This window comes from Poecilia reticulata, linkage group LG6, assembly GCF_000633615.1.
Source record: "Poecilia reticulata strain Guanapo linkage group LG6, Guppy_female_1.0+MT, whole genome shotgun sequence".
Lineage (NCBI taxonomy): Eukaryota > Metazoa > Chordata > Actinopteri > Cyprinodontiformes > Poeciliidae > Poecilia > Poecilia reticulata.
The window spans coordinates 12,245,441-12,271,494 of record NC_024336.1 but is presented as its reverse complement, the minus strand read 5'-3'; the positions used below and the strand labels follow the sequence as shown (position 1 = coordinate 12,271,494).

The 26,054-nt window shown below is 41.3% G+C and overlaps 1 protein-coding gene across 15 annotated transcripts in view; it reads right to left on the bottom strand.

Moving 5' to 3' along the window:
- Window positions 1–12,416, bottom strand: part of LOC103465968 (unconventional myosin-IXa-like) — a 140,877-nt gene extending 128,461 nt beyond the window's left edge. For 9 of the 15 annotated variants that reach the window (XM_017305254.1, XM_017305258.1, XM_017305259.1 and 6 more), the window contains exon 1: window positions 11,666–11,803. In XM_017305254.1, the coding sequence (XP_017160743.1) occupies window positions 11,666–11,715 (50 nt within the window). In that variant the 5' untranslated portion in view covers window positions 11,716–11,803. Of the gene's footprint in view, window positions 1–11,665; window positions 11,807–11,855 lie in introns of those variants that run through there. The other 6 variants (XM_008411207.2, XM_017305265.1, XM_017305256.1 and 3 more) reach the window with 6 other exon arrangements.
- Window positions 12,417–26,054: the final 13,638 nt, after the last annotated feature.

Here is a 26,054-nt window from a genome sequence, read left to right as displayed (position 1 = left end):
AGGACTGGAGTTAGCTTCAAATGATACAACACACACACACACACACACACACACACACACACACACACACACACACACACACACACAAAAAGACCTTTAAGGTTCGGACGGTGAAACAGACATGGGAAGATTACATCCATGACGGTATTATGCAGGTATAGCTGCTAACATTTTCATTCATTCATGATATGCAAAAGAAAACGCCACAAAATGCTAGGCATGCTGGGGAAAGTCTAGCGTGCCCTCTCACCTCCATCTTCAATTCTAGCGTAAACATAGCTTAAGAAGCTAATTTGAGATGATGGGTAAATAAAAAATTACAACGCATTGTTTTGATCGCCGCCCTATTTTTACCAAGAATTTGCTTTCTATATTTTATCAACAGTGAAAACTCGGGGGATTGTTGACGAGAGGGTAACATACAGGCGAAAACAGTCACAGCACCACCGCAAAGTTAAAGCTAGCTATCCAGATTAAAAGTGCCAGCAGCTAGACAGCTATCAGCGTTTCTCCGTCTTCAAGAAATGCTACTGATGGTTGGTGAGCTGACAGAACAAGGCTCTGATTCTTCCCCCTGGCTAACAGACCATCAAAGTGCCACAGAAACACAGGAGAGTAGGGCAGAAACAGGAAGGCACTGAAGAAGAAAAAGAAGAAGAAGAAGAAGCCTGGTTGACAAGATCTTAGGTGGAGCCTTGGGTAAATTTTGAGAATATTATTAATGTTAAAATCTCTTGGACCAGTAATAATAATGATAGCTTGGATGTATTGCTGATCCTCAAAACTTATATTGAAAAATTAAAACAGCTACTTTAATATTTGTACCGTCACAGTTTAATATACATTTAAGACCGTACTTCTCTCCCGTTTGGTCCACCATTGTTACAAGAAAAAAATCTCCCTTTCTACTCACAGTTAATCTAGGGATAATTTAGAAAATACATCAGATTTGTCCTTTAAAAAAACATGAATGCGTTTGCAGAAGTTTTTTAATTTTCAACAGCTTGTATCGCTTCGCTGTGTCGTATTCGGTCTTCAGAGGATGCGGTCCTCGCATTTGGACGTACTCACAGTAAGACTCGAACACGAGAATGAGCAAGACGAACATTAGTTATCAGCACTAATGTCAAAACAAGTGATTTACCTTAAATGCTAAAAGGGATGAGACATGACCAAGAGTGTCAGTTCTTCTTGATATGTGAATGCAGGTGTCATGACTCAAACCCCTTCATTAACACCCATGATGCCACAGCAGGTCAGTTTTCACACCCTGCTCCAGCTAAATGAAAACCCACAAGTCTACAACACACACACACACACTGTACTGCCGCTGTATCTACCCTCCACCCATTTTGTACACAAATACACATCTACGGCGTCTCTCTGGTGGGACTTTGGTTTTGCCGTGACAACAGCCAGTCACAACAGAGCTACTATGCTTCCACGAGCCAATCGCTCGCCTGCCGTCGTCCATCCCTGGCCAATGAGGTGGCGCTCCGCCGGTGGCTCGTTTTCCACGAGCTGCTTTCTTTATTGTTCTGGATGAGTCTGTAGTGGAGCTGCTCATTATGCCACGGAGCGTCTGCTGCCTGAGAGCTTTTCATTACAGGCACAGCTGTAAAGTGGACTCCCTGACGGATGGACTCCACGTCTGACCATCCATCTTCACCTGCCTCAGTCTTCAAGAGACGCCAAACAGATTCAATTACAACACTAATAAAGTCTTACATTTACGACCAGTCTGCTGAGCTGGCACGGATATGCTGCAAATGACGGTAAAATTACAAAAGAAAACAACAAGTAGTCAAATCTGACAAACTACATCCAACCATGCAAAAAGACAAAAGTCAATACCTGACATTTTCAGCTCTACTGAGTTGTATTTAGGTCAAAAAACAGCAAGAAAATGTGGTTCTTTCAGTAGATTTGTCGCTCCCTGCCAGCAGTTGTTTACATATGAAGCAGGAAGAAAATGAGAAACAACCATGACCCAGATGAAGATGCCACATTTCCTCAGGACAATGTGAAGACATCTTGCTGAAGCAACGGCACACACCTGAGCAGCGGTCCTCGCTTTTACAGAATCACAGCGACTGCAATGCCAACGATCTGAGACGAAGTCAGAAATGCCTCGTACCTGTCGCCGTCTGCAGGCTCATAAACACCGGAGCGTCTCTGCGAGGCTCATCGGCAGAGACCCTTACTGTTGCCAACTAGCTGCTTTTACTTACTGGGAGTGAGTAAGTGAGTGAGTCTGCCTCCTAGCAACCGCTGCCTGACAGGGAAGGTTGAAGAGGTTACGTTGTCACAGGGACCACAAGTCTACACGAGAGCATGGTCTGCAGCTGAGTGAGGAAGAGGAGGGTAAGTGGCCAAGATCTGCATCATCCTACCCCCACATGATGACAGCTAAATGATTTATATTAAACACACACTTTAAAAAAAAAGAAAACGTGAACTGGACGGTGGTGAATAAATGACTCCTGCTGTTCTTTGAGTTTACGAGCCCAACGGGATGGAGGTGATTTAATTAAATATGTAATTTATACAGGAAAGCCTCTTGCTAAGCTCACTGATTATCTTCTAAATTATATTAAAAGACCAAAAAACATTAAAGAAAAAGCAACTGCAGTCAAAAAAAGAAAAGAAGATGGCTAGTCCACTTACGTCAGATTCTAGTACCAAAACACTGCTAACAGCCAGACAAAAACTTTCAGTAAACACCATTATTTAAATCTGGACCCCGATCAGTGACATCACATGAGGTCGGAGGACGGTCCTGGAGCGTGGCCCAGGTCAGACATCTTCAGACTGCCCATACAGAGCAGAAAAAAGTTGTTCCACATCTTTCCATCTCCACTGCAATGACACCTCAACTTTCAAACATCCAAGGTCAGAAAAACTAATGCTAGTGCCAGATATCCAAGTGACCAATGAATGCTTAAAAACTGATGTCTTTTGACCTGATGCTGACCTCCAAGATCTACACTTTACTATTACAAAAGCAGTGTTTTCGTTTATTGTTGTTCTGCGTCCAGCCGCTTCTGGTGAGGGAATGTCCTGAGAGGTCTATTGTCCGATCCGCACGTCATGTGACTGAGTTTCAGAATCGCCAAGCTCTACCTGCTATATTCGTATTGTGGTGTCCCAGTTTAGAGTTACACCCAAAACTAGGACAGACTGCAGGACAGAGCAACTTTCAGACAACCTTGGCAGAATGACAAAGCTTTTATAGTCGCCGGAGAGAGAGAGAGAGCCAGAAGAGGCAGTGAGGCAAGAAAATCGGACTGAAATGTAATCTGGGACAGAAAAGCTTCAAAAGTATCAATAAAAATTTATTTGAAGACAATGTTTCGCCAATATTCCAAAGATGGGGTTTAGCAATAAAAAGATCGAGGCCATTAAATTGATCCAAATCAACAGATTAGTCACCTGGCAAACGTTTAAAGATTTGATCCTTCACTGGTATTTATGACTGGGGATGCTGACAAATATCAGACATTGTTCCAGATATCCAGTGACTGGAGCAAAGCTTTCTAAAACATCTTAAAGGTTAAGATGGACGACTGGATTTAGTCTGTTGCTTGATCAAGCTAAACCTGCCACACCCAAGTCCTCTGGTTGCAGACTGCTTTGTTCTGGCCCTGGCCGCTACCATCTCACACAAACACACACACACACACACACACACACACACACACAGAGCCAACAGCATACTGCATCAGAGCGGTGGCAGACTGTAGGTCACATGCTAGCCTTGCCTGACTGTCGCACTGTGAAAGTATTCAAATTCCTCTCGGATGCTGCCAGCTCTCTTCAGCAGAACGTCATTTGGCCAAGAATCGACCGTTGCAGGCCTGTGGCCTTGGTCAATGTTTTTAAACCAGCTGAGCACTGAAATAGGAGACAAGCGCTTATTAAAGGAGCGTTTTCGCTCTAAGAGGAGGGAGACTAGAGTGAAACAACAGTTCTTTGGTTGGAGATAATCTTAGAGCCCGGCTGATGGCTGGAATCAAATTTCAGCTTTATCGACCTTCACCAGTTCACCAGTTGGCGCTAAACCCAAAAATCAGAAGTTTTTTTTTTCCAGATCTGTGTATGCACTACCAGCTTGTCCAAGGAAGATGACTTAAATTTAGCTATTTTTGGCACCAGTGAGACGTCTGGTAAGGAAGTTAACACTCCTTCAGTTTTAAGAGACGGGGTAATTTGGACACATCAAGCTTTTTACTCGCGGTCTGGCGGGTTCACGCTGACCCTACGTGCACTTTGGTTAGTTTGGTGTGTGTGTGTGGTTTCGGGAACTGACGGTTTGACAGGATAAACCCCTACCATTACCCACCTCCACCCGACTCTTCCTGAGCATCACGCTAAATGACAGAGATATGTATAGTGACAGTTAAAAATGTTTTCTACAATTTCAGATCTTATGTCGCAGATCTGATGTTAAGTCAGAGAGAGAAACTGACCTTTAGCAGATAACGGAAAGGATAAAGAAAAGTTGTACTATTTCACCCTCATGAAAATCCAATCTGTCATAGAACATGCTGAATATATTGACACCCTTTGAAATCTCAGACTTAAAGTAAGAATCTTATTTCCAAATTTTAAAAAAACCACACGAAGAATGTTGCAGAGAATTAGCCACATTACTTGCTAATGTAAGTTGCTAAGGCATTAATCATTCTCTCTTTAAAAATAGTAGTAAAACTTTATTTGACAACCAATTTTTCTCTAACACACAGTGTGACGTCGACCAAGCTCTTGCTATAAAAAGATAGTGAGGGCTTGCAGACGGCAGAGGACCTAGAGAGTTTCTTACAGCTGGTTTACCCTCGCAGGCAGTCCTCACTGAGAGAAGCGTGGTTGGCTTCAGGGTAGAGTGGGCCAGCTGAGCTACATCTGTCAATCTGAGCAACAATTCCATCAATCTGCCTCCAACGTAGTGAGACAAACAATGCAAGCATCAGCAGACCTCGGCCAACTCGCTCCACCCGAACCAACTCAGCAGTGTTCTGGGGAAGTTCAAAACCCTTTGGACGGGCTTCTAAACTGGCCACCATGTGCTACAGCTGACTGCAGGATCATCACATACTGAGAAGTTGAACTGTTTGCACAATACATCCTCTCAACACCCTGCAGTTGTTTTCTGTGGGCTCCTCAAAACAACATCCAGCTGCGACGGATCGTCACGATTTGGCCGCTGATTCCGTTCGGCTGCCCAGGTCTAATGAAGAGAAATTTTCTGTAAAAATTCATGTTGAGCAGATGAATAAAATACTTTAAATGCCTTCTAACTTGATCACTTCCCAGAAAGCCTGTTTCACTCGACTTTAGTCAGTAGCCTGCAGAGTGAAGTCAGCTGTAACCCGGTGACCTTGAGGTTTTTAGGGATTCTGGGTGCTGATCAAAGGCACTTTAGTGGGACAAATGACTGCTCACTTGAGATGGGGGTCATGTGGATCATGTGGATGGGATCTTTCTTTACAAAACCACCCAGAAGTGGACGAACAGAGGGAGATAAACGGGAAAAGAGTGAGGGGGAACTCCAGAGGGATACAATAAAGGTCTTTTTGTGTCTTTTGGCCACTTATCGTAAATCCTGCCGTTAATCGTTGGTGAAAAGCTGTGCGACGAGTCAAGTACAATATCCCATCAAATCATCGTGAAATAAAAAGTTTTGACCAAACTTGTCAAGATTATTTGGCACAGGAAAGTGCGCCAAAAGCCAAAAGTTATGACTCAAACCGCCTGCCGTCTCAGTTCACAGAGCGAAACTCTGCTGTGACCTACAGCAGTTTAGCTTTGAACGGCCTAGATAATCTACCTTTTTTTGCAAGGTTGAATGAATAAATTTTCAACATATTTTCCAAAATAAAAATGGGTTTATACTGTGAATAAGGCATTTTGCCCAGGAGTCATAGTGACGTCAACACCCAGTTTCATCTGTTCTGATCCATATCAGGTTATTACGGTCCATGAAGAGTTCAGTTCGTCTCAGGACTTGTTCCCTCCAGATCCGAGCCCCATCAACCAAAGAACTGCATCCGTTTTACTGCCCAACGCTTACTTTCTTTTCGTATTATCGACTTGGAAGTCAAAAATATCTACCGGGTACAAATAATTTGCAGATTCAAATGGGGGAAAAAATGCACAGATTGTTGACCGTCATGTCAAAGACACTAAAACAGTAGCTACATCACTTCCAGATTCTGTACAAGATATTTTGATAGATTCAACAGATTTTGTTTTTAGAATGTGCTAATTGACTCACAAGTGTTGTAGGTTTTTACAGCCACAATAATCATCCTGGTTAGGAAGTAAATAGCATACGTTTCCTGTTAGTGAAAAAGAAATAATTAAATGTGCTTTGTGTAAACGCAAAAAGTAGGAACTTGATGAAGTGTCTGCATACCAAGCTGCAGTTAGAGCAGCAACTCCTGGCATGTCAGGCCAGGAAAGGACTGCTGCTGTTGCTTAGTTAAACGGGCTGACAGAAACGGGAACGTTTGAAGTTTCTCAGTTTCGTGGACATTTTGTCAGGCGTCTGGCAGCAGAAATTTCTCATTTGCTACTCCATAGTAAATAAAGAAATTAACCAAGATTCCCGTTGCCTGTCTATTTTGCCATGAAACCAAATGATGTAGTCAAAGTCTGTCAACTTCTTTCTCCTATAAAAGTAGAATACTTCTAATTTATTGATAAAAATCTGTTACTGGCCATAACAGGAACACTGTTATGATCGGTTATCAATACTGGTCCAAATTTTTATATGAGTGCGTCCTCTGTGAAAAAGGAAAAAACATACAATAACACAATTTTCCCACCATTTTCTATCAGCTTTAGCTGCAATGCCTGAAGACAATTCAACAAATGATAATATTGGCCTGCAGATAGCGGATGAATGCTACTTTTACATTAGCATTGCCTCAAACTAACACTCTAAAATAAAAAAATAAAAACAGCAATTTCTTACTGAAACATGTCTTCTGTAAGTACATTAATTGCTGGTTATGTAAAATTTAAACAGAACCTTAAATCTGTAGACAGATAGAATTTGAGTACTTTATTCTCAAAGTGAAGATTATCATTGTTTGTTTTAATCCATCTTTGAAATTGCTGAAATTTTGTGTTTTATTTTTGTTTGTCGCTAAAGGAATTTCATTGTGTTGTTTTTGTAATAAAAGGTATGATTTTATGGTGTGGACCCCAGGAAGAATAGTCTCTACTTTGGTAGAGACTAATGGGGATCCTTAAACAAATGGTGCTTGAAATGTGATATTAAACTACATACAGCATCCAAGCCGGGAGACTGATCTCCAGCTGCTCACCCTGTTGCAAGAAACGCCGCCGACGGCTTCGACTCTGAGCTCCCCAATAAAGCAAGGCCTGTTCAATTTGCACCACAGAAACGGTGCCTAAAGCACATGCAGCCGTAGCACGAGGTTAAACGGGGACACTAAAGACAGATAATAGATTCAGAAATTCAGAGAGAGAACACCCCCTTTCCCCCAGCTTCGAACAGCTGAAAGAATAAACGGCGGCACGCGCCACGAAACGGATCTCGTTGGAATCAAAAGCCCGTAATAGTCTGGGCCCGTCACACACGCTAGACTAAGGAAACTCTTTTGTTGAAGGTGTGAACAGCATAAAGGATTTTAGGATCAATGCACAGCAGTGAAAGAGCAAAGAAAAAATATCTGTCTTTTTTTTTGTTTGTTTTCTGTGGCGAACTTCAAAAACGAACAATATTTCCAAGAGCCGATGTCAGATTTAGATCTGCACGACGGGAGCAAAACCAACAGAAACTTCATTTCTGAGGGAGTCTGAATGCAACACACTAAATTCTGTCTCTTGATCGGTCACTTTCCAGTCTCTTTTAGGTGTAACGATTGGACCCAAATCTGCCCTTGTAACTAGAAAGGCCCACACAGAAGGCAGCCGAGTTTTACATCAAGATTTTTGCTTGGCGTCTCTAACCAGATGTTTGCAAAAGTACTAAAGTAGATCATACACAGATCTTTTCCACAGCTGCACCTACCTGTATTTCCCAAAGTACAAAAAAAAAAAGCTGGACTTTTCAGTTTGGAACATTTTTGACCCAGATTAGATTTCTGTGTCAAATTTTGGTCTTTTACCATTTTGTACGGTAAAAACCCAATAAAAACACCAAGTGTTTCTACGCAACCTTATAAAAGTACTTTGCCATATGAGATTGAGGCCTTTAAGTGCTTAAGTGAATTTGTAACAAATTACTTTAAGTCTTTGTACAAAATGAATTTTAAAGGTCAACATTACTGGAGGTGAAAAACAGCAGATGTGATACTAACTCACACTCAAGACCAGACACTTTTAGTGTCGATAAAATTCATAAAAGTTTAAAAGAATCAGATTTTTTTTTTTTTTTTTTAAACGCCCTGTTCAGAAATTTTTGTCTTCTTTTGTCTCAACATCAACACATCAGCAATCCTCAGCTTGGTCTTTTTTTTTCTTTTTTTAAGTTGAGTGGCATAATGACAATGACAGCAGGGGGTCAAAGGTTACCAATAGCACATACCCTGAAATACATTAAAAACCACAGATCACCACTGCAAATTGTGAAACGTACATACATTTATTTTACTTTTTTTAAATATTTTTTTACATCTAGAACATGCTAGAAAACATGCGAGGCACTGATAGTAATTTATCCAAAATCAGAAATTCAACAAAAACAGAAAGCTTAGCGTTGGATGAAACTAAACCCAGCCCCAAAAACAGCATTTTGATCCTTTAGGGAAAAATATATCTGACAGTTCTGACATTCCTCAGACAAACGTCAGCAATAACAATGGATACCCTGACGACTGCACTCGCCTCGTCCCAGTCTTCTCGTCTGCGGCGGGACAAAGATGGATGCTATTTAAGATCTCCCAAACACGCACCAACTCCACCACTATTGTTGAAGGCTCTATAAATACACCTGCTCAGGAAGCACATCGCCACACTGACGCGGTATGCGAAGCACCGACCTCGCGTCGTCTTACACGAAGATGTGGTTCTGGTTGCAGCAGCAAGTTGAAGCGACAACCGGAGTGGACGTGATGGCAAGGACACAAGAAGCCAACTGGTCGATTGCAACAAAACGTTTCCTTAAGGTGGTGCCGAGACATGAAAGAAAACTATTCAAATTCTGTCCGGGATTTTGGACTGGGGGCATCACTGAGACAGAATAAGATGTTTCTGTTCTTGACCACTTCCTTGAATCAAAATACTTTGTAGCAAAAGAGCAAATGTTAAGACATGGGCAATAGCATTTGAGTCAAGATCCCAGTGTCAAAGTCAAGAAGTCAAGAGTCATCAAGTTTTGCTGTGTGTCCTTTGGCCAATCGGGTTTGAAGAGACCATACTGAAAGATCTCAGCATTAGACATAAAGAATCTCCCATTGAATCACATTACAAATGTGCTCGTTTAGATTAAGTGATTGTGATTGTTGAGGACATTGGAGTACAGGGAAAGCTACTGTCAAGTTCAAGAAACCAGCTGAAGATTATCTGACTTTTGTGATTTGCTCTTCATCCTGCAGGAAGTATGCAGGGGTACACAGTGGCTTTAAAAGGATGGACATGGTCAACAACAATACTCGGGCAGGCTGCTGTCGACGTCTGCCGAGAAAACATCGCCCGCACCGTTACACTCCTGCTTTGAGACACAAACCAGATAACGTTTCTCTCATACGCTAGCTAGTGTCCGATTTTGGCTCACCCGTCCAAACTGCAGCTTCAGTTTTCTTGTTCTTATAGCTCACAGATCTGGCAACTGCAACGTGTTCAAGGTCCCGACATGTACGCATGCACACAGATGATGCGCCAAATGTCTTTCTTGTAACAAGGGTTTACTTGCACTGCTGTTGGTTTTCTAACATCTCATACCAGACAAGGCATTCTCTCCTTACATGAAAAAGGGATTTTTGCCCACCTGAATGCTGCTCACAAGATATTTTCCCCAAGAAAAGGCTCTGCATGATGAAAACCTCCTTTTCGTTTTGCTCAACTTTGATTGTGATGACCACCGTAGCATTAACACTGCCTGTGTCTGGACTCAGTTGTCAAACAGTCACAGTGGGTGCTGCTCCTCTGTCGGGTTTAAAACCGAGCATCTCTGAGCTGAGGTTGAGCTTCTCCCCCCTGCTCGTGAGTGCGTTCACTGGGGCAGCTGGAGCTGTCACAGAAATGTTTCCAGCTCCACTCTCAAGGGCTTTGCCACTTACATAATAACCTGAATAAAATGTTAATGTCAGCAAGTTGGCGTCGCGGTACGGGCGTTCTCCAGTGATCGAGAATGAGACGGACAACTTGAGCGCCGGATCACAGAAGGGCAGAGAACAAGTCTCAGAATTTGAAAGGTAACGGACATGTGAGGGCTTTATTTCGTTGACAGGGAGCTGGTCGTCTGGTATGAGGTCATATAAGCCTGCTTTGACAAGACGTTTGCATCCGCCCACATCAGGCACAGCATTATGACCACCTGCCTTAACAGTGTACTGTTCCCTTCTTTTGCTGCCACTGCAGCTCTTACCCATTGAGGCGTGAACTTCACTAGACCCCTGAGGGTCTTATGTGGCATCTGGCACCAAGATGTTGGAGGCAGATCCGATAAGCCCTGCAGGTTGCAAGGTGGGGCTTCTACGGATTGGACCAGTTTGTCCAGCACATCCCACAGATGCTCGATTGGACTGAATACATCAAACTGATAGCATTCTCGCAACCAGCATTGACTTATTGAGGTTGCTTGCTTGTCTCTTGGATCAGACCGAAGGGGGGCTTCATTCCTTTTGTGCATCAACAAACCTCGGCAGCTGGTGACCTTGTTGCTGACAGATACTGACCACTGCAGACTAGGAACTCCCTGTTAGAGCTGCAGTTTTGGAAACGCTACGACTCTAGTATAAAATCGGGTCAAACGATCACTTGCGGCTAACAAATCCTGAACGTAGCTGACATTCACACCCGATTTGTAAAGAGTTCTCTGTTTTCAGCTTGTTTGCTGCTTCTGTTTAAGCCAATTCATCGTTTGGCTGATGAAGGCAGCTGAAAATGAAGCCTTAGCAGTTTTGCTAGGGATTTGTTTTCCAGCAGCTGTCATCAGCAGCTCTACAGAGTCTGCTCAACCTCCGCTACATCAGTGTATCAGCTCCAATTTAAAAGAGATGCATCTGAACGTCCTTGTGTCCAGTTATAAAAAGCAGCCAGGCCCCATCAGTCAGCAAGCGGGCTGATGGAAGCAGCAGCCTCGACGCCTGACACACACACACACACACACACACACACACTGAAAGGAGAAGGGGGGGGTCCCAGTCAGCTCTCAGCCCTGCAAAGAGGGAAGTAAGCGGCACAAAAACAAAGCTTTGCAGCCTTTACGTCGCCAGCAGCGCACATAATCATTCAGATCTCACTGCGACAATAAAGCCAGCAGGGCTGGCCCTGAATGGATCGAGCTCCACAGGATGTCACCATCACAGATCCATGGCAGCTCACATCTGCTGCTGCTGCACTGTATCGGACTCCAGCGCGCGCGCGCACACACACATACACAGCAACATCTGTGACTTACGCATTATGTAAGAAAAAAGCGTGACATTTTGTCTGTTAGGTGGCGGGGGACGCAGCGAGGCTGAAAACTCACCACGTCAACCGAAGCCTGTCGGCGTCAAGCAGCCTCCCGCTGGGTCTCATTGGAGAGCAGGAGGCTGCAGCCGATGGACCGACTGACCGAGTGACAGCAGGCGGACCGCGGGACGTTTTCACATTCCGTCTCACTGACAGCACACACACATACATACACACCTCGAAGCTACGTGGAAACGAAGCCTTACCTCCTTCAGTCCGCGTCTCCCTAAACCTTCCTCTTTTCTGACGAGGAAGAGCAGGCGAGTCTCGCGCCTCCTGACCTACAGCTCGGGCTGCTTTCACCGCGGCGGAGGGAGGAGAAGAAGAAGAAGAAGGGGAAAAAAAAGGCTATCCTGCGGTACTATCCGCACCACGTCGTCTCTCCGGCGGCTCAGAGCTCCCGGTCTGCTGCGGATATCATCCAGCTTCTGTTTTCGTCCGTTCGGTGTGTTGTAGTCCTGGTTGTGTCCTCCTCCTCCTCTTGCTGCTGCTGCTCTGTGCTCCCTCTCTCCTTTTTTTTTTCTTCTTCTTTCGCGTCCAGGATAGCTTCTAGTACAGTCAATGCTCTCGCGACGCGCGTCCACACACAACGCAGGGTGGGAGCTTTATGGCAGCAATACGTGTGGGTGGGTGTGATCGGGGAGGACCCTCCGGTTGGAATACGTGTAATTGTTTTCAAGTGGAGCGTTCACTCTGGACTACGTGTGATTCTCTTCTGCTCAGATTAAATATGTTGGATCTGATGGCACCCCGAGTCACACACACACACACACACACACACACACACACACACACACACACACACACACACACACACCACATGACTGACATGGGTGAGGGGTGTGGCCAGTGACCCATCACACACACACCCACCCCCTGCATGCAGGGTTATAGCTGACGATTATTTTAGCAATCGATTACTCTGACGATTAATTGAGTAATTTGATAAAGAATAATGGCAGATTCATTTAACCATCTATGCTTATTTTGTACAATATTTTAAAAAAATAAAAACACAAGAAAACAAGTTATTTAATTCCTCTTTAAAAGAGAAAATAAACTTTTTATCACCTAGAACGCAATAACTTAGCATTTCTTTCTTGAACGCTTGATCATCTGTAGCAAAGGATCCATCTGCAGCTAAAATATAATTCCAAAGTCAACATATAAAAAGCTGAGCTCTTTCTGCTTGACTCAATTTCAATGCAGCACAGAGTTGATCTGTTGATTATTATTTGTTATTTGGATTAACAGATTAATAATTGGATAGCAAAATTTGCCTAATAGGCTTTTTTTTTTTTCATAATTTGAACCAGATAAGCCTAAAACTGTGCCTCTAGAGGAGTTCTGGCTTAAACATATTTAGAGAAAAAGAAGGATTTTTGTGTGTTTTTTTTTATCTTAATTGGAAAAACTTCACAGTTTTGGCATAAAAGCTTGATAATTTGCTACTTGTAGCAATTCAATAACTTGACACTATGACAGGGTTTGTTCTCCTTGCTTAAGATTAGGCTTACAGCTGCAGAAAAGCATCATTTTTTTTAAATAGTTGACACGGATTAAAAGCATGACAAGTTACATTAGATGTATTAATTATAGCCTGGAACGTATTTCAGTGAGTACATTTGTAATTTATCTTAAAACTTAGTAGCAATTTGAAGTTAAAATTTAAATTATCTCTAAATATTTATAAAGAGGCTCTCAAAAACTGTCAAAACTACTCAAAACAAGGCTAATTATTAAGTTGACTGGAAGTTTATTACTCTACATCATGTTGTGATCGCAGGTCTCTTTGTCGCTCCCTGGTGGCCTGATTAGATAAAGCTGGGTCTCAGTTTACCTTTGCTTATGATTCCTACCACATTATAAATTTAAATGCCCTAAACATGGCCTTTTTTATTTATCTACCCATTGTTTGGGTAAAAAGAAAGAATTTAATGTATTTTTAAAACATGAGTGACACTATGAAGCATATTTCATGGTACAAAATGACAGATTTATTACATTTTTTTTCTTGAAATAAGTGTGGAATCTGAATTCATAAACCGTTCATGCTGACAACTTATCAGAGAGAAGAATTGATCAGATATTGTACAGTACCATAATGATGCCAGCTTTACCGCAGCTGAAGGTGCTGAACCAGAACCAGGTGTTGACCTGAACTTCCCAACACCAGACATGGCCCTAATTTAAGCTTCAGTCTAAAATGACCCACCAGACCAAATTCTTCAATCATTCTCAAACACGTGCTCGCATTCATCAGTGACATCACTGTGAACAGCGGCCTTTGGTGCAGACACACATCATGTTCCAGTATCACCTCCTTGCTTTTTGGTGTGTGGCAGACAAAACAGTTGAGTCCATGGAGAAACGTCTGCTGCCTACAATCACCAAAACAGACTGAGAGGGACTGTGAACCCTCCGGATGATGGCATACTGTTGTCTAAAGGAGTCAGTGGTGGACGTATTTATATGCAAACATTCGTGTGAAATGCCACAGTATCAGAGTGTCTCCCAGGACCGGTTCTGTAACATCTCCAATGTGTTGCCTTTGAGTTGTGGTTGTCAGTTATGCAAACACGGGTGTCAATGCTTCACCTCACAATTTTGCTTCAGGCACCACATCAGAACATCTGAGGAGTCATGAATTCTGACATTCTTTTCTTGAATGGGATTTTTGGATACTGAAAAAAATCAATCTGATGACTGGATGGATGGATTTCTGTGGCGTACGGTGGCTAAAGGGCCGTCAGCCACTCAGAAAATAAATAACAAGATGACAAAGCTGTAGCAGCTCCGCTCAGAGCGGATGAAAAGATGGATAACTAAGCAAACGCTTGGAGTTTAACACAGGGCGCTGCTATTGATTTACCATTTCCATCTGACAGTCAAGGCTGTTGTCTGTAAGCTACATCCAAGACCGCCGTTAAACTGACTGCATGCTAATGGGTTTGAAACCTACGGACTCATCCCTAGCAAGTGATGAGGAAGAAGCACTCTCTCTTTGACTTCCCAGTAGGATTCTAATCACCATTACCAACAAAGACGGCATCTTAAGAGTAAAGCTAGCATGGAGTTCGCATGACACTAGCTTAAAGCTAGCATGAAACACATTCAAAATGTGTTCCGTTAGGGTTCAGGCAACAAAAGCAGACGTCAGAATTGAAAAAAAATGGTTGAAATATGAAGAAATATTTTCAGGGACATTATTCACTCGGTTCATTTTCCCCTTTTAGTCTTGCTTGCTTTCTTCTCATCAGGACTCATTGTAGAACGTCACTTCTTGCGGTTTTGGGTCTTTTGGGAAATTTGTGTTTAGGGCAAAACAAGGTCATATGAATTTATTTTATTATTTTTTTTACAATCTGACTTATTTATTTTATTTCTTTTATTCTTGGGTTAAGCCTAAACAACCCCTCCTGTTCCCAAGAAACGTTTTGTTGAAAATAAATAAATCTGACAAAATTGCCTAAATAATGCCAGGATGTGGTTGAAAAGTGACAGATGTCTAAAGTAGCTGATCTACAAAGGTAGCCCAAATTGGCAAACTAAGTCTGACTTTTAGCAACTTTGGTCATAGTAAATTTATACAGGATGTGTGGGTTAAAAAAAGGAAAATTGCAATGTATATTTTTGGGCTGAATGAAGCTTTGCTATGACTATGACAATAGACAATAGAACTAAAACAAACTCAAAAGTCTAACGCTAGAGGGAAAAATGTCTTGTGGTCTTTTACTGAAGACAAAAGAGAAATTCTACCGCCGCTCAAATCTGATGCTGCTAAACTTTTGTTTACCTTTCGTGAACAAGGGAGTTGCATTCAGTGTCTTTCTTGTGTCATTTGCCTCGATAGCTCTTAATTCAGCACCACCACAGGTGAGGTGGCTGAACAGGTTTTTAAATTAGTTTGGATGGTTAGTGTGAAAGCAAACGGCAGCAGCTGAAAACGTCGAACCGGACTATCAGTCGTCGCCACCTCCTAGCCAATCAGAGACTATCGTCTTCTAACGCTGCAATTTCAGGCGGCGGAGCAGGTTCTAAAAAAGGGGCTGATACCAATTAGCTGTTTCTAGAGAAAAACCTTCAGAACTGAGTAGTTGCTAGTAGAAACATCTCCTGAAAACATCTTTTGGATCCCCAGACAGAGAGGCATGAGTCTTCACACCTCACTGATGTAGAGTCCAGTAGCGGTAAAGAGGAGGAAATGTCTGTTCAGGTCAACACTTCTTACTCTGCTTGGTATGTGATGACAGATGGAGGTGTCCAGCCACGGAGAAACATTTCATTCCATTTCTCTCTACATGCTATTCTATATAGACCTCCAGCATGACGTTTGGAGGTGTTAGGTTCTGGGGGTTTTTAGCTTTGGGTTGCTGAGTTGTCTCCCCACCAGATGGAGTCCGAGAGCTGGCGGGCTGTGGTTTCATTGATGACGTCATCCTCACACCAGAGGCTGATCATCTAATTGATGGCAGCATAAGAAGGGTGGAACGCCAGTACTTCGACGCCAGAGTGTCAACCGTAGATGGTACCTCCAGCTCCTCAGAGTTTTTGCTCAGAGTTTTTTCCTTGTCTCGAGATCTGCCAGTTATCCCCATAGCTTGTATCATGCTTCATTGTGAACTTTTTCTGCTCTCCACAGGATCCATCCAGATCTGGTTGCCTGTTTTCTGGTTACCCAGCCATGACGTCTTGGGTACCTTCCCCATAGATGCCTGAAAGCCAAGTTTCATCCGTTTCCGTAAATTCAACTGCAATTCAGAAGTTTCCGACTGGCCGTTCCACCTACACCCCGCCGCCTTCAAAGACAAACTTTCCTGTCCGCCCTCCAACGCCACTTTCCGACCCACCAAGCCTCACGTGGAGACAACTCATTAGTTTGAAGGAACCCCTTCAAACTAATGAACCCCTAGATTTAAGTGAACCCCTGAACCTACCAGTCCCCTCCAAGCCGTTTTGAACTCACAGAGCCAGTAAGTTTACCCATCACCCATTCACAAACTCCCGTTTCCCAGCACTTGAACTCACCACACTCCCCTTGTCTTCTCAGTGCTCTGAGAGGAGCCAAGCAGTTCCTGGACCAGCTTCACTTTCTGTTTGCCTTCTGTAAATAAACTTTTCATTTTTTATACTCCGTCTCCTATGGTGTTCTTGCATGTGGGTAAGATCCGTTAAACCCTTCATGACAGGAGGTCTATGGTGACTTACCCCATTCTGGAATTTTACCTGGCCTCTCATTTCATTGCTGATACTGTTGTGTTAGTCCACAAATATGCATTATTTACTCTGAATTGCACTTACAAGTGGGTGTTTGAGGATGGTCGTCTGTCCTCTGTCTTTGCGTTGTCCATTGATGAAGTGGTGAACTGTTCAGGAAGCATCCTCCTTTCCCACCCAATGATTACTGAAGACGGGCCCCAGTCCCACTCCAAAAGCTGGAAGGATAAGCAAGCATATAAAACAGATAGACAGGTGTAAGTTAAATTTTCACGTGTAATGGCCATTTATTCCCATTTCCAAGAACATTAGTCATAAAACCACAACAAAGGATGGGCAAACTGCTACAGTCAAGGAATCTCGCAGCAACCTACTCATATTGAGTTACTGCCAAACAAAATAAAACGAAAACTGCACGCATTACTGAAGATTCAGTCCATTGCCTCACACGCCGATCTATTTTTGTTTTCGAACCTGCAGGGTTTTTGTGTAACTTCATTACAAGAATGAGTAACAGGTTCTTCCTCCCTCAGGCGAGCGGTGATAACAAGCTAGCTGTGAGTCAATAGCGCTTTCCAATAACACACCTTCCTGTCAGAATGGATTCAGTCAATTTAAAGGTCAGTGTCGCCTCATTTTGGGATGTTCCCGTGAAATAAATCCCCTTTTTCTTTTGTTATAGTACTGATACACTCCATGCAGTGAATCCAATTTAAGAAGATTTAGCAGCAGATCTCAGACAAAAACCCTCCTCCAGGGGGGAAGAGTGCCTCTTGACAGACAACACCTCTCCAGGCAGGGGATTGACCCTCTTTACCTTGGAGTGTGTGAGGGAAGAAACACATGGCTCGCGCTCCTGCGGCGGCCTTGAAAACATTCCACCTGTTTTTCGCAGTGTCGGCTTCCAGCCCGGTGACATATTTACCAGCCAGACACACTGAAAAGGAAATCCTCCCTTCGGCCCCCGAGAGCTGGAATCCTACACTTGACTTGGTGAGGCCCCACCGGCTTCAACGCTCAGTCTGAAAAGGTGACTGAAGCTTCGTGGAATAACAAGAGGCGGTAGCTGGTACTGGCAGCTATTACCAAGGATTTTTTTTGTCTAGATTTAAGTGCAAATATCTTTTAAATAAGACAAAACTAACTTGCAAAGAATTTTTCAGCAAGATGTAGGAGCTTGTTACAACTTGATAAATCATTAATATTGATGAAAAAGTCCTAGTCTTATTGGCTAACCCTAGCCCTAACCCTATCCAAAACTCAATTCACATCTTAGTCCTAAATCTCCCCCCTGATCCAAAAACAGTGTTTCCCCTTGTTTGATCCCCACAAGGAGCAGTGGGTCCCCACAATGTAGTATGTGTCAGCAAAGTGGTCCCCACAAGGTATTACAAACAAACACACAGACACACACTGCATACAGCCCTGTGGCCATGATACTAAAAGCAAGCTCCATGCAGAACATTCTGTCCAATCATTGATATATGATGCCAATGGTTTTTTTTTTTAAGAAAAAGTCAGCTAATCCAGATGCAGATTTATTTAATGCTGTCATTTTAATGCAGTCCAACCAACAATAAAGAATGACTGATAGTTCCTAATTATGTTTTTCTTCCCTAAAATTCATGAAGCTCTTACGCTAAACTTATGCCTTCAGTGTAACAAAAATAAATAAATAAATAATAGTTACTCTGGACGCTCCATATGAAAATATACTTTTACACACAAAAATTCCACATTTTCACGCAAGGGGCGCAACTACACATTATTCAGGTGGATGCGAAAACATAAATCGGCGTCACTCAAATGACGGTTTTCATTTGAGTCACAGATTCCTAATCAAACCGAAATTTTGTTAGGAATCAAATTCAGTTTAATTAGGAATCAAATTGAATTACTAAGTATAAATTACTGAGTAATTTATACTCAGTATAAATTACTGAGTATAAATTACATGGTGACATTTATAAATGTCACCATTGACATTTATAAATAAATGTCAATGGTGTAGCTAACTGAACAAGTTCAGTATAAATAAGAAGAATCTGTTATGATGATTGACTAACTGTGTGATGAGTAATGTATTCCACATTAGAAATACCAAAGTTATGCTTCCACAGAAAATCCCTCAATTTCCCACTCACCTGAGATGACACACTGAGTCCTGACTTATTTCCACGGGTACATTTCTAATTTTCTCTCACGTTATTGTTTCCCAATTACCCCTGATGAGCTGTTTGCCCTCTAAGCAAGAAAACAAAGAGTACAGAGCCGAAAAAGTTGCTTCATACTGTGGAAATGATGACTATTTTTGACAACTGATCAATCAGTCAACAGGAATCACAAATCTTCTTTTGATGAAGTCATCATTCCAAAAAGTTAGTCATGTAAATAATTAAAATAAAATATTAAATTGTTGCAAAATGTTCACATATACATGCAAATGTATACATTTTTTTCAACTTATCTTGAAAAAAAAGAAAGGAAGATCTCTGTTTTACTCTCTAAACAAGATAAAAGCTTTCTAATTGAGCAATAAGTTAGAACACCATTAATTTTTAATCGTACTCTATCTGGTTGAAATAATTTTGGCAATTCAGAAAAAAAATAAAATAAAGAAAAAAAAATATGTAGAAAATTAAATCAAGATTGAATAATAGTGGTTTATTTGACTGCAAACTTTTTCTTTTAGCATAATTAACACATTTTCTAAAAATGGCTGATAATTATGTCGGCATACCTCAAGGTTCTGAATTTGGACTCTCCTGTTTTTAGTTTGTATTTCAATGAGGCTTATGAGGTTTCCCCCTCTTTCATGTGTTCTGAGTATATTGAATGAACAAACTACAGCCTGGAAGTAGCGAGGTGTTTATTAACGAGAATATCTAAATGTATGACAAGTGGATAATAGTAAAAGGATACAAAATAAGATCAGAGTGACAGAAAGAAAAACATTAAAACCGAGAAAAACGGGGAGATTTTGAGAGCCCAGAGCAGGAGAATTGAGAGAGACTAATGAAGACAGAAAACACAAACGGGATCTTAATTAAACACAAAGGAGAAGAAGCCTAACAAAAAAACCCTGAAAGGTACAGTCACAACGCAAGAAAAAATACAAAGCTAAACGAAGGAATTAACTAATATTATATGACCTAATCACAATCGATAACACAGAGGAATCTACTGATGAGAAAAAAAACTCAAGTGGCACAAATGAAGATCCATGAAACAATCAGAAAACACAAATGAAAGCCAAAATACAAACACCAGGGGAAACTTACACCAGGCTGGAGACAGAAAATTCAACTGGTTTAGGCATTGGAAGAGTGGATAATAAAGTATCTTATCTTAAAAATAATCATTTGAAAAAAAAATTTGTTTTCCTATCAAATTGAGGTTTTAGAATAAGGAGGCTGTCGGCCCCCGGTGGTGAGGGAACGACGTTAGAGTTTAGGTTATGAAGTATTTGAGTGGTGCTGCACATCAGAGTAATAAAAGACGGGTAAAGAAGCAAACTGGATCTTTTGATAATTGTAAACGCCTGCAGCTATCCGCAGCAGATCCACGAGCAGCCACGCCGTAACCTGGCAACTGATTAAGAGGAAATGGACGATGACAATTGATGAAAGAATTTACCCAGCAGTTTGTGGCTAAACTAATCCCACTAGTGGCACATTAGTCCTATGACCTTCTCACAGATATCTGTTAAACCGTGTCACGTTCTGCAGCATAACTGCTAAGTTTAATATGCTTTAATTTATTTTAGATCATAGACTAAAACAAAGAACTGGAAAGTAGTTCTAAAGTAGAAAGAAAGTAATACGTTATGTTATTTATTATTACTATTATTTCATTGGTACCATTACTCTGATTTCTCTTAGTTATAGTTAGTGTGACCAGTTACCTACAGAACTCGCTCCATTAGTGAACACCTCTTGTTTCAATCCATCACATGGAACAAAAAAGGCAGAAATCTACCTTGGTTGTTTCATTAAAATATTGAGGTTACTTTATTTGGTAAAAAAAAAAAAATGTTGCCATATTAATAAAACACATAATCATCAAAAGTTTGTGGATCCCCGATTACTTTCATCTTGACATTATTGTCCCCAAACCAAAATGTCTGAATATTTCCTGTATTTGGAGTTTCCTAACGTTGATTGCAGCTATTCCAGACTGTGACGCTAGATGGCGCCGCAGCCCAGCTTTTGAACATGAGAGCGACTCTCACAACAAGCCGTGACGTTGTCAGCAACCAAATGTGCTTTTATTAGTGAGCATATGGAGGTTCTACGACCGGGTATTAGGACCAGGTCAATAAAAATAAATAAATAGAATAAAATTACGAGAACAAAATCAGAAAATTACCTGAGTGATATTAATACTCCATCGTAAGGTGTGAATTCAGCTATTTTTTAATTTTCGGAATGATGCATTTCGAACTTTTTGAAGTCTGAAATGCATCAGCAGGTTTCATGCTATATTAACTCTGTTTTCTTTGCTCTAGGTTTTCTGTTTCATAATATCCATGCTACAACAAACCTAATCATCAAATTTCTCAATAAAAAAGATTCAACGTCAGCGGAGGAAATCGGTTTGGCGAACAGATGCTCGGAAGTTATGTCTAATTGCAAAACTGATATTATTGCCGTGTCCTCATTCCTGAGCAGTAAATAAGTGTTTCAGTTGGAGACGTGAGACAGGTCATAATATGTTTGTACACAGAGTAGACACAGAGATGAACATCAGGCAACGAGTTCCTGTTCAACCTGTTTTTTAAAGTAGGACAGATTTCTAGAGTTGATAATAGGTTACTGAACAGTTCATTTGTCCAAAAAGTTTATACTTCATATCTCTCCTGTAGAGATCCCCCCAGAATGAGATAGAGGAAGATTTCCGGATTTCCTTTGAGATGACCACAGCTAACACTTCTCAAACATCTCAAAGTGGAAACAGCTGAAAAACCTGGTTTTTCATCCTCTATAAGCATGTTGGCAAACTATTTGACTTTAGCCAAAGACCGCAGATAAAGAAATGTTGGGTAAATGCGAGAAAAACAGCTGATCTATATTTAAGATACATGACGTTCACAATGAGTGAAGGTTCAACTCAGGTGGAATAAATATATGCTTCAACAAAGTATTTTCTAAGAAACATATTTATTTATTACACTTAGTATGGTAGTATGGTATGATACAGATAACCTGTGAAAAAAATCGAGCTCCTTTGCCCTGTCCCAGTGCAAACTAGAAACAACCAATCAGAGCCGGGAGGCGGGTCTTAGTGCTGCCAATCATGCCAGTGCGTAAAATGCTCCTCTGTTCCCCATTTGCCATCTCATATTACAGCTTCTCCTTGTCCGATAAAAGGCTTTACTGTAATGATGGGTTGTTTCTCCACAATTGGCATATTTAGCAGTGTGTCCACAAGAGTGATTGACAGCGCTAAGACCCTCCTTCTTGTCTCTGATTGACCGGCAGAGGTGCAGGAGGAGATGGAACTTTTCACAATCTGCTTCATATTAAACCGTCACGGCACGATGACAATTTTAACAAAGAATATATATTTTTTATAAAATGTACATACCTCAGCTTTAAGGGTCTGAGCTCTTTTGCAACGACTTTACTGCAACGTTTTATGTAGGTTTTCAGATTTTGTTTCTGCTCATAAAAGTTATGACTAGCTGGAGGGTCAGGTTTCATGCTGTATTAACAAACATATATTACCCATAAATTCTCATTTCCATTGCAGCATGCTGAGCTCGATTTAAACTATGTCTATGTTTTTTGTTTTTTTTTTACATTTGAACCCGACGTTGTGGATTAGAATTTCAAATATCCCGCAGCCAGACAGATGGTCTTAATGTGCTGGGCAGGAGTTGCGCAATGCATCTTTAAAGTGTTACAAAATATCAGCGCCTGAGTTAGAAAATCTGCTTATTTCAGGGGACAGATGTTCAGACGGTTCAGGAAGTACTTTAGGCCCAGATGAAGAAGTAGCTTTTGGTTTGTAGCAAAAAGACCAAATAAACAAAAGAAGAAAAATAAGACTGCTAGGTTGATCCGCTACTCCAAACTGCCTTTAGGGGGCAGCAGAGGGCGGTGTGTTTTCATGGAAGCGTCGGCGCGGATTAGCTGCCCAATTTGAACTGTTCAAATCGGAGGGTGGACAGTGAGCGGCTTCTGAGAAAAAGGTGCAGCTGATGCTGTAACCGCTCATCTCCTTTCCCTCCGAGGTGCGTTTATGTAAAGTGACCGTAAGATTAAGGCCAGAAGGGGACTATCTGCCTCTTGTTTAGTTCAGGGGATTAGTGGCGCAGCTCCAGGGTAACATGAGTGATGCTGTTAGCGATGCTCCAGCGGCAGAGGACATATTCTGACTTTTTTTTTTTTCCAGTAGGACCCACTGTCTTGATCTGCAGCACATATTTCTTCTTATAGAGATGTGGGATGTGTGTTTTTGTTTCCAGAGAAGATTAGCTCCCCCAGAACTGCTTTTCCTCCTTCAGGACACACACGCACACACACACACACAGACACACACACACGCACACACACACACACACACACACACACACACACACACACACACACACACACACACACACACACAGTTATAAAAAGGTTGGTTGCTGTTCAAGACACTCACAAATCAGCTGAGAGTGTTCTGGCTCAGGCGCTGGAAATAGATCCCCTTCTTCTTCTGACCCGGGAGCTTGTTGCCACATTTGGAGAGGATCCAGCAGCAGCGAGCTAAATTGATTATCAATTGGCTGGAACAAAGCTACGAATAAAGAAAATGCTCTAATCTCCTCGTGATTTGGCTACTCCGCTCGGATCTGGTTTCACTGGCTGACTTTCTGCTTTATGTCCCGTGTCGTTTCTCTGTGTGCATTGTCACAGATTTCAGCAAGTCATATTTCAGACTTTTTAAAGACCCTTTAACGCCACATCGAATGAAACGTAAGAGGGAAAAAAACTATAGAGGATGGTTGGGGTATCCGGCTGTACTGCAATCAAGAGTAGTAAAAATTGTGACATTTTTGCTATTTGTGCGTCTGTCTGTTTGTGGCGCTGTTAGCTGCCAATTTTAACTTTTCATTCGGAAGCGTTGTGCTTTTCACACACAGCATATGGCTCTCTACAACCTTAATTAACCTCTAGTGCTTAGCTTAAAAGTGTTTTTGTTTTGCACTCAGCATGGTTTGGTAACAGTACGTCGATGAAAACGAACGTCGTCCTTAAACGTTGACTTTAACTTAAAAAAAAAAAAATAACTACCTAGCTGGCTAGCAAAGCTAGCAGCTAGTTAGCGGTAGCCCCGAACACCTCCTGTCAGTCAGTCGCACAACGCAAATGTCTGCATTGCTTGAAGGATAAGAAGCTCAGAGAAAAATATACAAAATTAAAAAGTCCCATCACAAAATTGATGACGTTTGATTACATTTTGTTGCCAAATTCACCGTTGTCTTTGTGCAACAACAATGAAATAAATCCAAGTCTAGAATGTAAGACCTATGATAACCATATTTAAGGCCAAATTGGATTTTTGAAATTTCACAAGTTTTGTTTTAAATTTTAGATATACAAATTTAAAGACTTTGTAAGGATGTGCGGACACCGTGAATCAGTGGGGACGATTTGAGTGCCTTGCAACGTTACAGAAAAACTCTCACCGATCTTCACTGAATTTCATTGGAAGGTTTGGCAACAGGCCCACACAAGAAAACAAAACTAATCACAAAAATCTGAAAAGTGTGGCATACTTTTGTTTTCAGATTCAAATACGCTGTAAACTGCCATACGTTGCAATTACCGATGCAAGCTTTCAAGGTTTTTTTACTAGCTCATTCAGATGTTGAAATTAATTTGTTTCATTGGCAAAAACAAAATCCCCACAGCACAATTCTGCCATCACCATGTCTCATGTTGAGGGCATTTTCTGATTAGGTGACAGTTTTTTTTCCCCTTGTTGATTTCATTCAGGGAGCTAAATAAAAAAAAAAAAATTTATAATGCAGAAACTTTATACTTGACAATCGTTTCCTGCTTTCAAAATGGTCCATCAGATAAAAATCACACAAAATTATATTTTTCACATTCAAACAACTCAAAGCTGCATCTTTACAAACATCCAAGTAAAAACCACACACGACTTTTGTTAACAACCTTTATTGAAACACCCTCCGCACAAAAGACAAAAATCTGAGAAGTGTGGATAGTCACTTAACGGCTGCTAACTGTTTAACTAAGAACAAAAATAGAAAGGTAAATCCCTGCACAATCACAAAAAGAAAGAAAAAAAAGAAAGAGAAAATGTTCATACTGATAAAAAATAAACCTCTGATAGACTTCATGTATTAACTTGTAACAGCTTACAGTCAGGGCTCAAATCAGTAGCGGCTAAGAGCCAAGCCGGTAGAAGGGAAGGTGAGGCGCAGGCGGTGCAGTTTGGGGGGAATGTAGGCTAATGTTGCTCAACATACAACACGAAGTTAGCATTAGCTTGTATTTGGTTAGCATCAACAACAGACAATTCTTTGGTGTTTAGTTGACAGAAAAATGATGAAAAATTAAAATAAAAATTCTCGGTGGGTTTGCTACAGTGCTATTTTTTCATCCCCCCTGTATTTGCATATATGATCATAAGAACAGGTTACTTAAAACATAGGTCTGAATATGCATGGGCTGAATATTTTACATTCTTTTTAATAAGACTCATTAGTTTATAATAATAATAATAATAAATTGCACTCTCCTCTTTAGGCACCTGCCGTATCGGTAAAGCTTTAAGGTTCGTCCTGTGATGGGGGTGAGGTGGGTTCAGTCTCAGATGGGATCGTTTGTGAAATTTTAAAAGTAGCAAAAAAAATAAATAAAATAAATGCTTTCAAAAAGCCAGAGCCAGGGACACGCGCTGGAATGATGCCTCGACATATCGCAGAAAGTCAAAAGGAACCGTCAGTGTGTGCTTACATGTTCAATGTAACAGATTATTAAGCGAAGAAAAAAATTAATATATATATTTATATATATTTATAAATCAACCATACACATTTAAGCCCCCTAGCATCGTAGCTTGCATCGTGTACAGCACTCAAAGACACACCAAAGTCTCTTAGAAAAAGCGGTTGAAGCCGTCAGACGAGTGGATATTCTGAAACTTCGGAGCAAGTTGTTTATTTCCTC